The 15,320-nt window shown below is 41.4% G+C and overlaps 1 protein-coding gene across 1 annotated transcript in view; it reads left to right on the forward strand.

Moving 5' to 3' along the window:
• CPED1 (cadherin like and PC-esterase domain containing 1) overlaps positions 1-15,320 on the forward strand; it is a 290,822-nt gene that overhangs the window by 241,312 nt on the left and 34,190 nt on the right. Inside the window, exons 16-17 of the mRNA XM_065883571.1 lie at positions 2,342-2,459; positions 11,834-11,970. Coding sequence (XP_065739643.1) covers positions 2,342-2,459; positions 11,834-11,970 — 255 coding nt within the window. The remainder of the gene's footprint in view (positions 1-2,341; positions 2,460-11,833; positions 11,971-15,320) is intronic.

Genomic DNA, 15,320 nt, shown 5'->3' on the forward strand with positions numbered 1-15,320 from the left:
TCAGATGTCATTCCTCAGAAAGGCTGCCTGTGGCTAACATATCTGAAATAGCCCACACCCACTCATCAGAGATTGAGTTTGGTTTCCTACTGGATAAGCCATCAGCACACCTAACAATACATCTTTCTAACTGATTGATACAGCCAATAATATGTTCAGCTTCGAAGATACCCACTGGGGCTTTGGCATCTGGGATCTAGACTCTTTCTAATGCCCTCCAGATGAGTATTAGGGCACAATCACACACACACACACACACACACACACACACACCCCACAGAGACCCCAAACAAACAATCATCTCTAGACAAACGTTTATCTAAATCCAGACTTTTAGGAATGTTTCGACATTATTTGCATTGTTAATAACTTGAACGCAACACCTCAGTCTGAAATACCTGAATTTAGATGACTTTGCCACATGTTCACGATGTGCTTCGTGTGGAATGTATTATTCTGGAACAAAACAAGGTCTTCAGTTTTTTCTTAATTATATGCCTGGGAAATCTCTCCATCTTCGTTCATTTAGATCTATCTTTATACATGTTCTTTATGCATTGCATGAGGGTTTTTCTGGAGTAGACTTTGAAAAGTCTAACTTTGGGGCTACGGAGTCTGTGAATTTTTAATTTTACTGTGAACTACCTTCCAAAGTAGCTGAACTAATTTGTACTCCTTATCAGCAGTATTTAATGGTAATTATTTCTCCCCACCCTCCCTAACATTTGATATAAAACATTTTTTTTCAATCTGATAGATACATAATGCCATTTTTCTGGCAAAAAAGGTCTAGTCTCCACCTAAAACAAATGGATAGATAGATGGATAGATATCACACATACATTAACATATATCATTCATAGATATTTATTCAGACTAAATCTTCTCACATCATTATAAACTCTGTTATTTTTAACTGCTTTATTATGATGAACATTTTAATACAAATCACAATTCTAATTTTAATCAGTTTCCTAAACTTCAATTTCAGTCATGAATTAAAGAATGAAAATATGTGTACTAAGTCAAGATTTCAAAAAGTCGCACACTACCTCCATTCCTTTTTTTCCTTAATATCCGGACATGTTGGTATGAGATCTAGGAATCTGAGTTGGTGGTTAGGATGTTTGAAAGTCTGAGGGAAGCTGACCAGAAATTGCTCATTAGAGGCAGAGGTACAGAGCAAACAAGAGGTCAAAACAATTTTCTCTCCATTACTGAGAATTTATAATATAAAAAGGGGGACAACTAACTGTAACATTTTACACATTCAACAAATATTTATCATTATCTACTGTACGCTAGGGGCTGGGTGTATGTGGGAGCCAAATAATTATCCATTCTCATGGAGTATTCAGTCTAGTGGAAAGGCACAAATAACCAATGCAGTTACCAAGTGGTGAAGAGTATGAAGGAAACAAATGATGCCGACAGACAGTAACACCTAACTGTGCTACCGTTTCAAGAGACCTAAGACACAAAGAGATGCTCTCCGTGCAAAATTAGGAAGAAAGCATTCCTCAGAGTGATTTTAGCATTTTTACCTGGCCTTAGTTGTGGTAGGCTGAGAGAACCCGGTGAAAAGAGTGGCAGTGGAACCAGGTGAGGTGGGATAGAGGGAAACAGGACAGGTACAGATGCCAATAGCTTTGTAGGATAAGCTAAGAGAAAATGAGAGCAGGACAGCCTACTAGAGCAGAGGAGAGATTTCAAAGCCAACGAACTGCCGCTCTCCAATGCATATGGCAGACTATGGAAGGCATTGCTTAGTACAGAACATGCCTCCCTAATGAATTTCATTGCAGTGAGCTGTTACATACTTTTATAAATATGTGAAGGTGCTTTAGATAAAATATATGTATTTGATTCCATTTCTAGCATATCATAGATCCTCAATAAATGTGTGTTGAAATGAAATTCATCTGTTAAATTAACATTCTCCCCAAATATTTCCCATTTCTTTTCTCACATTGAGTCTTTTCCCCTTGATATATTGTCCTCTATTATACTATGTTATATTTTTAATGAGTCAACAACACACAGGTATATTTTTAAAGTAAAACTGACATTTATTTCTTTAAAAATTGGCAGAGCAGTACATGAGTATCAATGCCAAAATAAAGATTAACTTATCATTAGAATTTATTAATATGAAGCCCCTAATGGAAGTAGCTATTAATAGCAAAAACAACTATTGATGAATAAATATCAAGAGAAGGGCAAACAAGAATTGCTCCCTTTTATCCAAAAGTTATTTGGCACAGAAAGTCTTGTTTTGTAGATTTTATCACTACAGGTCAGGTTAATTACTATACAGCTAATTTTTATCATTTTAATGCAGGATTGTGGTTTGCTGATTCAACCGGAGGAAACCTGCGGGTTACAGCCCATTTCTTCTGACTACATTGAAGCCATTTCACAGCCGGGACTAAAGACCTGTCCATCTGGAGACACAAAAGGTGACTATTACACTGGATATCATTTCTACTTTTTTTTTAAAAAATCCTTTAATATAGATAAGTAGTAGATGTTTAATTATTAAACTCTTCTTGTACAAAAAAAAATCAAGGTAATATGACACTTTTTCATTAATATGAACTACAGCACATAAAATTAATGTAAATGCATTGTTTTAATATGTGAAATATTTTGATTAATCAAATGCTTTTCTTTTCATCCTCTGCTCTTTGCTCAGTTAATGCATATTCACCTTTAGATTTCAGCCAAAAAGTCACTTGTGCCGTAATGCCTTCCTTGAGTCTCTGACTTGTTTTCCTTATTACGTATTTTCATAGCACCCAGTGTTCTTCTTCCATGGTGATTTCCTCAATTATTCAAATGATTAAATGTGTAGTTGATTGTTTGATGTCAGTCTTCCTGGGCTGTCAGCTGCATGAGAGCAGGGCGTCTCAGTTGTTCACACTCTACCAATTCGCTTAACACTATACTTTCCACAGAGTAGGTACAAAATAAGTTGACCTTGTGAACCCAAAGAACTGGAAAGGCTACAAGTTCAGTTTTAAACCATTTCTTTTAGTTAAAAAAAAAATCTTTGGGAATGGTCACTAACATCTCCCATACATTGAACATGCATAGAGGCAGGAAAACCATGATGTCAAATTCAAATTACAGTGTTCAATCCTGCCTACGCCTAGGGCAGACCTGGAATGAGGCACTTTGGTGCCACTGTCTACTTCCCCTGTTTCTTTCCTTCCCCAGCACTGTTCTTTCAGTGGAGGCTAGCTGGAACTAAAAATGCCTCCAAGACAGTAAGAGGAGGAAAGAGCATCTTCTCTGTGATTCCTGGTTACTGCTTTGGCCTCCTGACCCCAAGTCTCCCTCCATGTAAAAAGTCTGAGAAAACACTCAGGAGCTTTTCTACCCTTGCCATGAACTTCACACCACAGCTTGAACAGGAAATGAGTTTCACAAATGGGTGGGACAAATTGCAATTTGGCATGCACGGCTAACAAACGTGGGCATTTCTTGAACATGTGTCCTAAATAATAAATTACAGTCAGTGCATAGGGAGGAATTTACCCATTATGGTGTGTCAGGTGGTATGATTTACGATTCTTGGCTAAATGAGATATATACTCTTATATACAAAGGAGACACCAATGTGTCTAGGTATTTTTTATCAGATGACAATTTATGAGAATCATAAAAACAACTTAATTCTGTTCCTCCTGCTGAACCGAGTCAAAAGTTCTTCAACAAAAAGTTGAAGATACATTACTGAGATTCCTCAAGAAGTGGCAGCTTCTTCTGTCCGTTAAACTTGCAGTAACTTATGCCAGGCCCTGTTCTGAAGCCATGCCTGGTTCTTACAAGAGAGGCTGCCATGAAACAGGGGCCTTGGGACTTCCCTGGTGGCACAGTGGTTAAGAATATGCCTGCCAGTGCAGGGGACACGGGTTCAATCCCTGGCCCAGGAAGATCCCACGTGCCGTGGAGCAACTAAGCCCGCAAGCCACAACTACTGAGCCCACGTGCCGCAACTACTGAAGCCTGCGTGCCTAGAGCCCATGCTCTGCAACAAGAGAAGTCACTGCAATGAGAAGCCCGCGCACTGCAACTAAGAGTAGCCCCCACTCGCCACAACTAGAAAGCCCGGGTGCAGCAATGAAGATCCAGTGCAGCCCCAAAATAAATAAAATTAAAAACAAAAAAACCAAAAAAACACAGGGGCCTTCTGGTAACTTGAGTAGTTATGCCTCTTTAAAAAAAAAAACACAATATTGACACCCCAGTCAAGTTCATATTCCTTAATCTGACAATAATCTGACCTCTCCTATCTCTCCCAACTCGTCCTAGCCTCTTTTTCTTCTTTCTTTTTTGCTCTGCGTTGGGTCTTCCTTGCTACACATGGGCTTTCTCTAGTTGCAACGATCAGGGGCTACTCTTTGTTGCGGAGCACACGCTCTAGGCGTGCAGGCTTCAGTACTTGCAGCACATGGGCTCAGTAGTTGCGGCACGGGGGCCCTATAGTGCAGGCTCAGTAGTTGTGGTGCACAGACTTAGTTGCTCCACGGCATGTGGGATCTTCCCAGACCAGGGATCGAACCCATGTCCCCTGCATGGGCAGGTGGATTCTTAACCACTGCGCCATGAGGGAAGCCCCATCTTAGCCTCTTGACCTCATTTCATGCTGATAATCAGCTGCAGGACTCCAGACTACTCCCTAGGAAGTCCTTCTTTACTACCCCACCCCTAGAGTTGCTTCTCTTCTACGCACCCAGAATATCCTGGACATATGTCTACAAATAGCACTCACCTCATTGTATTTCAAGTATCTAATTTACATGTTTCTCTCTCTTCCTCTAATCAGTAGTCTTCAAAGTGGAATACTGCAGCCATGCAAGGGGAGTGAGTGGCACAGAACAATCCACAGGGAAGAAGCCAGTAAAGATGAAAATATATGTACATTTATTTTTATTTAATTATGCTTATTTTTATGTTTTATGATGGATATGTATATATGTAATATATACATAGAGGAGTAGGTGTACGTGTAGTACAGGGTACGTGTATTAATATGTCAAAGGTACATCAGCGATAAGTTTGTACTGATGGCTGCATGTTGATCACAAGTGTGTCCAGAGCAAAGATTGTACCTTATTCATCTTTCAGTGTCTGAGATATGATTTTAAAATAGTGGCTGAACTAAAACCACGATCCAAGCCCTCCTCTCTTTCACAGAAGACTCTTAGCAGCAGGGCACAATCAGCTAGAGACAACAGCTCCATCCTTGAGGTCCTAGAGACCTAAAGATTCAAAGCAAATGAGTGAGATCAGAGACAGCACTTTGCAAGAATGCACTTTTTTTTTTTTGCTGTCAGAGATGATTTCCTTCCTTGATGGTAGGATTCCCTTCTATAGAAAGAAGTTGTCACATTAGATGACATTGGGAGGACGTTTATTTTAGGACTCTTGCTTTAGCTTATAAGGCCATAGAATGGCTCCAAAATCTTATTTTCACAGCACATTACAGTTATTTGGCAGAACTGAATCCATTTTTTCTCCTTGAAAAATGTTTTTTCAATAACACTAGCTAATATAATTTTTTTTTTTTTTTTTTTTTTTTTTTTGCGGTACACGGGCCTCTCACTGCTGTGGCCTCTCCCGCCGCGGAGCACAGGTTCCGGACGCGCAGGCTCAGCGGCCATGGCTCACGGGCCCAGCCGCCCTGCGCATGTGGGATCTTCCCGGACCGGGGCACGAACCCACGTCCCCTGCATTGGCGGGCGGACTCTCAACCACTGCGCCACCAGGGAAGCCCTAGCTAATATAATTTTGAGTGACTTCTTTTTACTAAGTTGAATTCTAGCCTTTTGAAAAGTTTAACTATAAGACACAACCTAAGAATAAAATCTTTTGCTCAGTAAAGAAAAAATGATTCTTCTAATTCGCAGAAAGAAGAAATTTATATGATCATTGAGTGAGAATTACATTTAAAGAAAATAATTTAGATTGCATTTTATAATATGTAAACAAAAGCTTTTATCGTATCTTTTTTTTTTTTGCGGTACGCGGGCCTCTCACTGATGTGGCCTCTCCCGTTGCGGAGCACAGGCTCCAGACGCGCAGGCTCAGCAGTCATGGCCCATGGGCCCAGCCGCTTCGCAGCATGTGGGATCTTCCCAGACCGGGGCATGAACCCACGTCCCCTCATCGACAGGCGGACTCTCAACCACTGTGCCACCAGGGAAGCCCTATCGTATCTTTTTTTGGAAGGAAATATAACAACTTACAGTTTAGTATTTCTAATATTGAAAATATAAATGTATTTTTTCTTCTTAAGTAAAAACTGCCTTATTTTATAGCATTATAGATTCAGGAATTAGTGCTGTCATTTATATGATTTTACATCTCACCATGGCCCTAAATCACAAAGTCGAACTTCTTTTCTCCATTATATCACCCAATCCAATTCACTTAAATGGCTGAAATTTAACTTGCATTAAATATAAAGCTATAATGATAAATTAAATAACTGCTCCCAAAAGGCAATTTCATTCCTCAGAATGTTATTCCCTAAGACATATGTCATACCCTATTTCAGAAATCACAGCTTTGATTCATTCATTGTTTAAATATATAACACAGAATTTATGTCCTTCTTCTTGACAATTTTTGTTGAGCTGGAATCATTTAAAATGTCAAGAAAGCCCAGTCCTGCAGATGTTATACAGATGTCTATTTCAAGTAGTATTACTAACTCACAATAAAAAAGGCATTATTAAGTGATACAAAAATGCAAAGAGTTATGACTATAAATATATAGTAGCATGAACCATTGGAGCTAAGTTTTCAGAGACCCAATCAGGCATCTTTTTTTATGTGCATGTGATTTTATGCCCACAAGCTAATACATATTTGTATCTTTGTGCATGCAACTGGTCACCTGTTTCTTCAGCCTTAGCAGCAAATGGCCAAAGATCTTGGTTTGTGCAAAACTAGCTGTCAATGAGTTTGGGAGTCGGGTGAGGAGACAGTATTTGGGGAGGGGATACACACACTGTTAGGTACTCAAGGATCTGAGGAAAACTGAGCCCTTCAAAGTATTATTAAATAACATCTCATTTTCAGAAACACATTTATGTCCCCAGCATACCACCATCTTATGAAAAAAACATAGTCTCTGAGTACATGAACCCACTGAATAAATCCAGCTTATAAAAATACATTTATTGCGACAACCTGTTTGTGGTTTTCTTCTATAAGTGCTACCAGAGAGACTGCTGAGCCATATTGCATTTTCAGCTGATGATTATGTGCTGACCTAACCTAACGTGATAAAAGGATCAGCACACTGGAGACTCTGAGACCTCGATTTTGGTCCAGCCCTGTTGTTGGCATGATCCCACTTCTGTCATTTAACATCTTGGGCCTCAGTTATCCTCACTATAAAAGAAGAGGATGGAAAAGAGGAGATCCCAGGCCCCTTCCAACTGTATCCACAACCCACAAAACGTCTATGGAAAAAAAAAGACTATTTCAGAAGGAGGTTTTCTTGAGGAATTCATCGACGAAGGATAAACGTAAAGGCCGTGTCTAAATCAAATAGTATTAGGAACCAAACAAAGATGTGAAAGATGTGGATAACTGGTTACAAACCCTGTATGCCAGGGCAAAATTAGAATTAGAAAGCAAGATATATTCTGAATGAAAACCGCAGAAGAATTATAAAAGAGAATCGGATGGAGAAACAAACACTTTTGAGAATGGTCTTCATTTTGCCATTCAAACCTCAGCACCGCTCCCAAATGTTCAGTGTTGTATCTTTAAGTATTACTGCTATTCTCTCCATCTACAAACTTGGAAACACCTTTCACCGAGCAGACCTTCTTTTTATCTCCAGTATATACGGTCTGTCTGTCGTGGAGAGCAGTCACTTCTTCAGTCTCACTCCTGTCAGGTCTGTCTCCACTTAAAATCATCCATTCCACCTCTCCGAATCTTATCTATTCACAAACCCCTCTTCACATCTTATCTGCTCCACGGAACCTGCCAGACAACTCTGACCCCCATGGTGCTGTCTTTATCCTGATCTGCCATGGCTTGCTTAAGGTGAAGTTGGGTGGGGACGGTAAAATATATTCATCAATTTCTAGTATAAAGGCACTGTGGCCGATGCTCTACATATTTTTCTTAAAGAGAAGTAAATGTAATCATGAAAAGATTAAGTAATTTGTCCGAGGTAAACAGCGGTTCTCAACCTTGACTGCATATTGGAATCACTTGAAAAACATTAAAAAAAATACTGATACCTGAGTTCCGTATCCAGTGGTTCTGAGGTAATCAGTCTAGGGTACGACCTGGGCATGTGGATTTTTAAAACCGTTCCAGGTGACTTTAATGTACTGAGTTGAGGTCCACAGAGCTACCTGGAAGGAGAGCCCAGGTGTGTATGTCTCCAAAGCCCAGGCTCTTTGAGTACCACACTGATATTTTTTCTTAATTATGAATTACCTATTATTAAGCTTTTTACATGTATAAATTGTACCCTTCTCACCTGATTATAATTTTTGAGGTTTCACATTATAATCAACAGCATGGACGCTGGAGCTGACTCTTCAGCTCCATTCCTGGGTCTACCACCTCCTAGCTGGAATATATTGGACAAGTAACTTAACCTTTCTGAGTCCCAGTTAAGTCATTAGCACAATGGGGGTGATAATAGGGTGTCTCTGAGTTTAAATAAGTTAATATATTAAAGTGCTCAGAACATCCCTGACATCTGAGAGGTGCTATAACAATGTTAACTATTTCTTTCTTAGTTATTACCTTATTTTAACAACAAGAGTGCCTAATACTTAACAGGGTACATACTTCAACACTGTATTGAATGAAAATCCTCCTAGATGGAGAGTGATATGTATGTAGAGAAATGGAAGGTCATTCACCAGACCTGAAATTGTGGAGATAGTATATTTAATGGGTAGATATTGAATAAGGCAGTTTTCTGGAATTCACATTAAGTTTAAAAAACAAAGCAAAGAAAAAATTGTATGGTAAGAGGAACAAACAAGTCCACATTACTTTTGGACTGTCCAGTAGCTCAGCTCTCTGCTCCTGTTGGCACAGCGCTCCACTAAAGCAATTTTGCTGTGTGTATTCATCTCTTCCTTGGAAGTCATACTCTTCTTGTCTCCTTTCCTTTCTATTTCCTTCTGTTTCTCCCAGTTTCTCTCTCTTAATATACCCATGCTTTTTTTTTTTTTTAATTGGGGTATAGTTGCTTTACAATGGTGTGTTACTTTCTACTGTACAAAAAAGTGAATCAGCTATACGTATACATATATCCCCTCCCTCTTGGACCTCCCACACCCCCTCCATCCCACCCATCTAGGTCACCACAGAGCACCAAGCTGAGCTCCCTGTGCTATATAGCAGGTTCCCATTAGCTATCTATTTTACACATGGTAGTGTATTTATGTCCATCCCAATCTCCCAATTCATCCCACCCCCCTTCCCCCCACCATGTCCACAGGTCCGTTCTCTAAGAAGTCTGCATCTCTATTCCTGCCCTGCCAATAGGTTCATCTGTACCATTTTTCTAGATTCCACATATATGCGTTAATATACGATATCTGTTTTTCTCTTTCTGACTTACTTCACTAGGTATGACAGACTCTAGTTCCATCCATGTCTCTATGAATGACCCAATTTCATTCCTTTTTATGGCTGTTCTGTGATCAACCAGTAAGAGCTATAAACTAGATCTCTCTCCGTATTTTGTTATTTGTAACTATGTCCACACACACAAACCCTCACATACACAATTCTGACATCCCCGAGTCATGAAATTTAAAATGAAGCCTATTAATCCCCTGAAAGTAGAAATTCTTCCTGCTAAAATTAGTGTCACACCGGATACTTTTGTTAGCAGAACCATAAATCAAAGCCAGAGTGGATAAACTTGTTTAAAACTTTCCTTTCTAACTCAAAAACTATCGGGGAATATTTAGCTCCTCAATACATTTTTTAAAACAAAGGTTTTTCTTTTCTTTCTTTCTTTATTTGGCTGTGTTGGGTCTTCGTTGCTGCGTGTGGCGAGCGGGGGCTACTCTTCGTTGCGGTGCACGGGCTTCTCATTATGGTGGCTTCTCTTCTTGCGAAGCACGTGTTCAAGGTGCTCAGGCTTCAGTAGTTGTTGCACGTGGGCTCAGCAGTTGTGGCTGTGAGCTCTAGAGTGGAGGGTCAGTAGTTGTGGCACACAGGCTTCATTGCTCCGCAGCATGTGGGATTTTCCTGGACCAGGACTCGAACCCGTGTCCCCTGCATTGGCAGGCGGATTCTTAACCACTGCGCCACTAGGGAAGTCCCATAGCTCCTCGATATTTTGAAGAGAAGCATGAAGCAGTAACATAAGCAAGACCTTTTGGGTAGAGCAGATGATTGTTGAAGACATCAAGGTATTCTCCACAAAGGGCACAAATAACTGCTCCATGTTTAACATGCTGGTTCACACTCCGTTCCTGAAAAGATAAACAAGGAAAAATCAAAAGTCATTTTAGGGCTTCCCTGGTGGCGCAGTGGTTGAGAGTCCACCTGCCGATGCAGGGGACACGGGTTCGTGCCCCAGTCCGGGAAGATCCCACATGCCGCGGAGCGGCTGGGCACGTGAGCCATGACCGCTGAGCCTGCGCGTCCAGAACCTGTACTCCGCAGCGGGAGAGGCCACAACAGTGAGAGGCCCGCGTACCGCAAAAAAAAAAAAAAAAAAAAAGTCATTTCATGATATTTTTCTAATAAATTATTAATGTGTCCACTCACACTAAAAGCTGCAGTGTTTTGAATGCATATTACTTTATCAGTAAAATAAGAAAAATCTTAAATGCAGCTTTTTGACAATATTCATTTATCTTATAAACATTTACTAAAGCTTGTGCCCTACTTTGTGCCTGAAATCAGCTGCTAACAAAGGTGAATATGATGTGGTAACTGTGCTGGGTCCTTTAAATACTTTATCCCATTAAATCCTCATACCAATCATGTGAGGAGAACAGTACACACCTCATCTAACAGATGAAAAAATTAAGGTGACAGAGCTAGAAGGAGGTGAAGAGATTCACAGCAAAAAGGCCACTGATCAGATTAAGGAGCAATCACTATTCTTCAAAACAATAAATTATCAGAATATTAAAGTAATTGTCTTATCGTATCTTGAATCTCTGGAGAGTAGAGAATGTAACTATTATTGGATTGGTAACCTAAGCATGTGTTAGGCTAGGAAATATGTGTGGCCAACCACCTCAGTATCAGTGGCTCCCTATATACTTTGGTCCTATTAAGTGCCTCGTGTACTGTTTGAAAATAAATAATAATTGAGTAGTACCCAATCACTTTAATTTTTTTTTAAGTATGTGTTTTTACAGAACAGAATTCATACTTGACTTCAGCATGAACTGTGTTATTTCAAAACATTACTACTTTAGGGTTTCCCTGGTGGCGCAGTGGTTGAGAGCCCGCCTGCCGATGCAGGGGACACAGGTTCGTGTCCCGGTCCGGGAAGCTCCCACATGCCGCGGAGCGGCTGGGCCCGTGAGCCATGGCTGCTGAGCCTGTGCATCCGGAGCCTGTGCTCCTTAGCGGGAGAGGCCACAACGCTGAGAGGCCCGCGTATCACACACACACACAAAAAAAATTACTACTTGAGATTCTGTTTGGTCAGCAGGAGGCCATGCACTGCTCCACTGGGTTTATATAAGAGTGGTCTGCTCTGTGATTTCTGTAATGGTGTGCCATCGCTGAATTCTAGACTTACTTGCAAACTGTAATTTCACCCATAGAAACTGAACCAAAGAAGTGTTGCTGTCTCTTCCAGGCCAGTGGATCGTGCCTTGCCTTAGCTGTTCAGACAACAGGACCTGTGACTGGAGAGAAATCACTTGGCAGCCTCACAACTGTCACTATGGTGTCCTAACTAAGCCTCAGCTCCAGCAGTGCCTGGGAGGAAGGAAGGTAGGCTCTGGATCAGTGGAGGAGACCTTTCATTTACACCACCCACAGCACCAAAACTGTACTTACTAGACCAATTCCTTCTCCCTCACTCTGCAGAGGACAGCTAACAACGCAGTTTGGCTTTTTGAATGAATGCATTATCATAGAAGAGCCTTAACAATTTTTGCTCACAATGCTCAGTTATTTCCAAATAAGTCTGCTTGACAGATTGAGGCTCTAAAAATCATGTCCTGTGCTGACCCAGTTCCATGCTGGGCCAGGGTTTTCTCAGCCCACATGGGTAAGAGCTGGCCATGTCAACTGACAGTTGGCGATTCAGAGCATCTGGCCTTGTCAACTGCAGCTCTCACAAGGCACTGCAGTTAAAACAGCCATCTGTGGCTCGCACAGGCTGTAGAATGTTCCTGCATGTAAGACTTCTGCTCCAGCTTACCCCGTGCATAGCATGGTTTTTACACACTAACCTTCCTGATCTTCTCTCACGTTCCCGGGCAGGTCTCGCATGGACCTCGCTAGGCTGCTTTTCCTTTAGTGTGGCTTCTAAGCTGATCTCTTGGACATGCAGTGTCTCCTTGCTAGGCGTGCTCTGACTGGGTAGATTCTGGCAGAGCTCTCGGACGTGCGAACTGGGCACATAGACTGAGATGCTTGATTAACATGAAGTAAGTAATCCTTCTGCAGACTTTCAAAGTACCTTTTATTAGATGGACATTTCCTTACAAACTGTTTGCAAGCTCTCAAGCACGGGCAAGACTGATTTCAAAACCTGATTGTTTTCAGAAGCTCTGATTCATAAAGTGCAGTGGAGTAAATATATGTCAGTTTTTCAGATTAGGCCTATGTTCAGATTTTCTACCAGCAAATGGTTTAAAGAAGAATGACAGGTGGGAGAAGCAAGGCAGGGGAATGGACCTCTTCTTCATGGAGATTCTAATATAAATGCCCCAAAGTTCGTGACTGAGAGGATATCTAAAGATAAAGCAGCAGTATTAGTTAGTTTCAAAAAAGGGAAGGGAAGAAAAGAAATGTCAGAAACTTCTGTTGCTGTATTATTAAGTGAGCATTGATTCTGTGCAAAGAACCGTGCTACCGACTTGTTCACACCTTAAATCCTATCAGACTTTGAGCTTTAGGAGGGCAGCCAGTGTGTTTGATTCACTACCGTAATCTTGCTTGGCACGGCGTTTGTAACAAAATAGTCACTTAATAAATATTTGTTGAGTAAATGAATAAGTTAAAATTTTATTTATTCCTATTCACAAGTCTGTAAGGTAGATATTTTTAGATCCGTTTTCTACTTAAGAATGCTAAAGTTCAGAGAGATTGAGTAATTCACCTGTGATCCCACGTGTATGTAAGCGGCCACTACTCAGGCAGTTTGAACCACCAATTTGGACAACCCAACCTCCATATCCTAGAAATGTAGGACTGGAAACAATGAAAATAGTCCTTGTCATAAGTCAGACTTCTCCAAACTCTTTCAGAATCTCGTTCTGACCTCAGGAAGATTCCGAGATGTCATCGTCTATTAACCTGAAAGTCAGTAGATGTTAAAGTTCATCACTAAAGTCCATGGCTTTGGACAGGACACATTGTTTCTCAGGCTCATTTTCTTCATCTGTAAAAGAATAAGTCTATATGATCTAATCCCATGCTGTAGATTAATCAACTTTGTAGAAAGCTAAATGCCTTCCCTGTCAGTCTTAAAATACCATAGCCTGAGTGACTTAAACAGATATTTATTTCTCAACAGTTCTGGAGGCTGAAAAGTCCAAGATCAGGGTGCCAGCACAGTTGGGTTCTGGTGAGAGGCCGCTTCCTGGCTTCTGTTGGGTGCCTTTTTGCTGTGTCCTCATAAGGTAGAGAGACAGAGACAGAGAGACCTCTAATGTCTTCCTCTTCTTACAAAGACACTAATCCCATTATGGGGCCAGCACCCTCATGACCTCATCTAGACCTGATTACCTTCTAAAGCTCCACCTCCTAATACCATCACATGGTGGGCAGGTGTGGAGGGGGGAAATTAGGGTTTCAACATGTGAATTTCGGGAGCACACAAACAGGAAGTCCACAATACCGTCTTTGTTCATTTCAATTATTAGCAACTCTACAAAGCAATGATAAGAAAAAGGGAAGATCTCTTCTTCATACGCATGAGAGAGAGACGATGTTACAGAGTCTGAAAATAAAGGCCTGTGTTCAAGTCAGGCGATCCCCGCAGAGACCAACCAGCTGGCTGCTAGGAAGTGAGGGCTTGTCTTAGGGATTCTTTGGGTCCAGAAGCGTCCTTCAGAATCGCAAGCTCAGAAACTCAAATTTGCCAGCATGCTGGCAGTGGTCCTACAGAGTCTGCTGTGTTTACCAGGATGCCAATTCACTTTATACCCAGCAGGGAAGTACTGTACATTTTTAGCAGAGCAGCGGCACAACCAGAATTAGCAAAACCATCCTGCAGTGGTATGGAGACTGCCTACGGCAGGAAGCAATGGGCATGGTGCTGGGGGGCGCAGAGACTGTTTAATGGAAAAATTCTATCACGCCACACTGAGGAAGCCACGAAAGTCAAGAATACGTATAGAATAATCTCACCAATGCAAAACCTCATGCAGACATGCTTACACACACGGAATATTTCTGGATGTAACAAGCCCTTAAGAATGATTACATAAGTTGGACTTCCCCGGTGGCGCAGTGGTTAAGAATCTGCCTGCCCATGCAGGGGACGCGGGTTCAATCCCTGGTCCCGGAAGATCCCACATGCCACGGAGCAACTAAGACCGTGCGCCACAACTGCTGAGCCTGCGTGACAGAGCCCATGAGCCACAACTACTGAGCCCGTGTGCCTAGAGCCCATGCTCCACAACAAGAGAAGCCACCACAGTGAGAAGCCCGTGCACCGCGATGAAGTGTAGCCCTCGCTCACCACAACTAGAGAAAACCTAAGGGCAGCAGTGAAGACCCAACACAGCCAAAATTAATTAATTAATTAATTAGTTTTAAAAAGATTGATTACGTAAGTGGAGGGGAGTAGGGGAGGAGTGGGATGGTGACAGGATTGGCCATATATTCTGCCAGGCCCAGGGCAAAACGGAAGTGCAGGACCCTGTGTTCAATAATTATTAAGAATTTTGAGAAGGCAAAAGCAGAGCAATAAACCAAGCACAGGATCCTTTTACACACAGACCCTGTGTGAATGCCGAGAACATATGGCTGTGAAGCCAATCCAGGTAGTAAATTATGGTTGGCAAAGTGTGAAGAAGTCTTTTTAAATACAGGTTTCCCCCGCTATCCAAAAGTAGAGCGCTCCTATGAAGCCTTTCGTAAATCGAAATGGAGGACAGTGAAGAGTA

This window comes from Phocoena phocoena, chromosome 9 (genome assembly GCF_963924675.1).
Source record: "Phocoena phocoena chromosome 9, mPhoPho1.1, whole genome shotgun sequence".
Taxonomy (NCBI): Eukaryota; Metazoa; Chordata; class Mammalia; order Artiodactyla; family Phocoenidae; genus Phocoena; species Phocoena phocoena.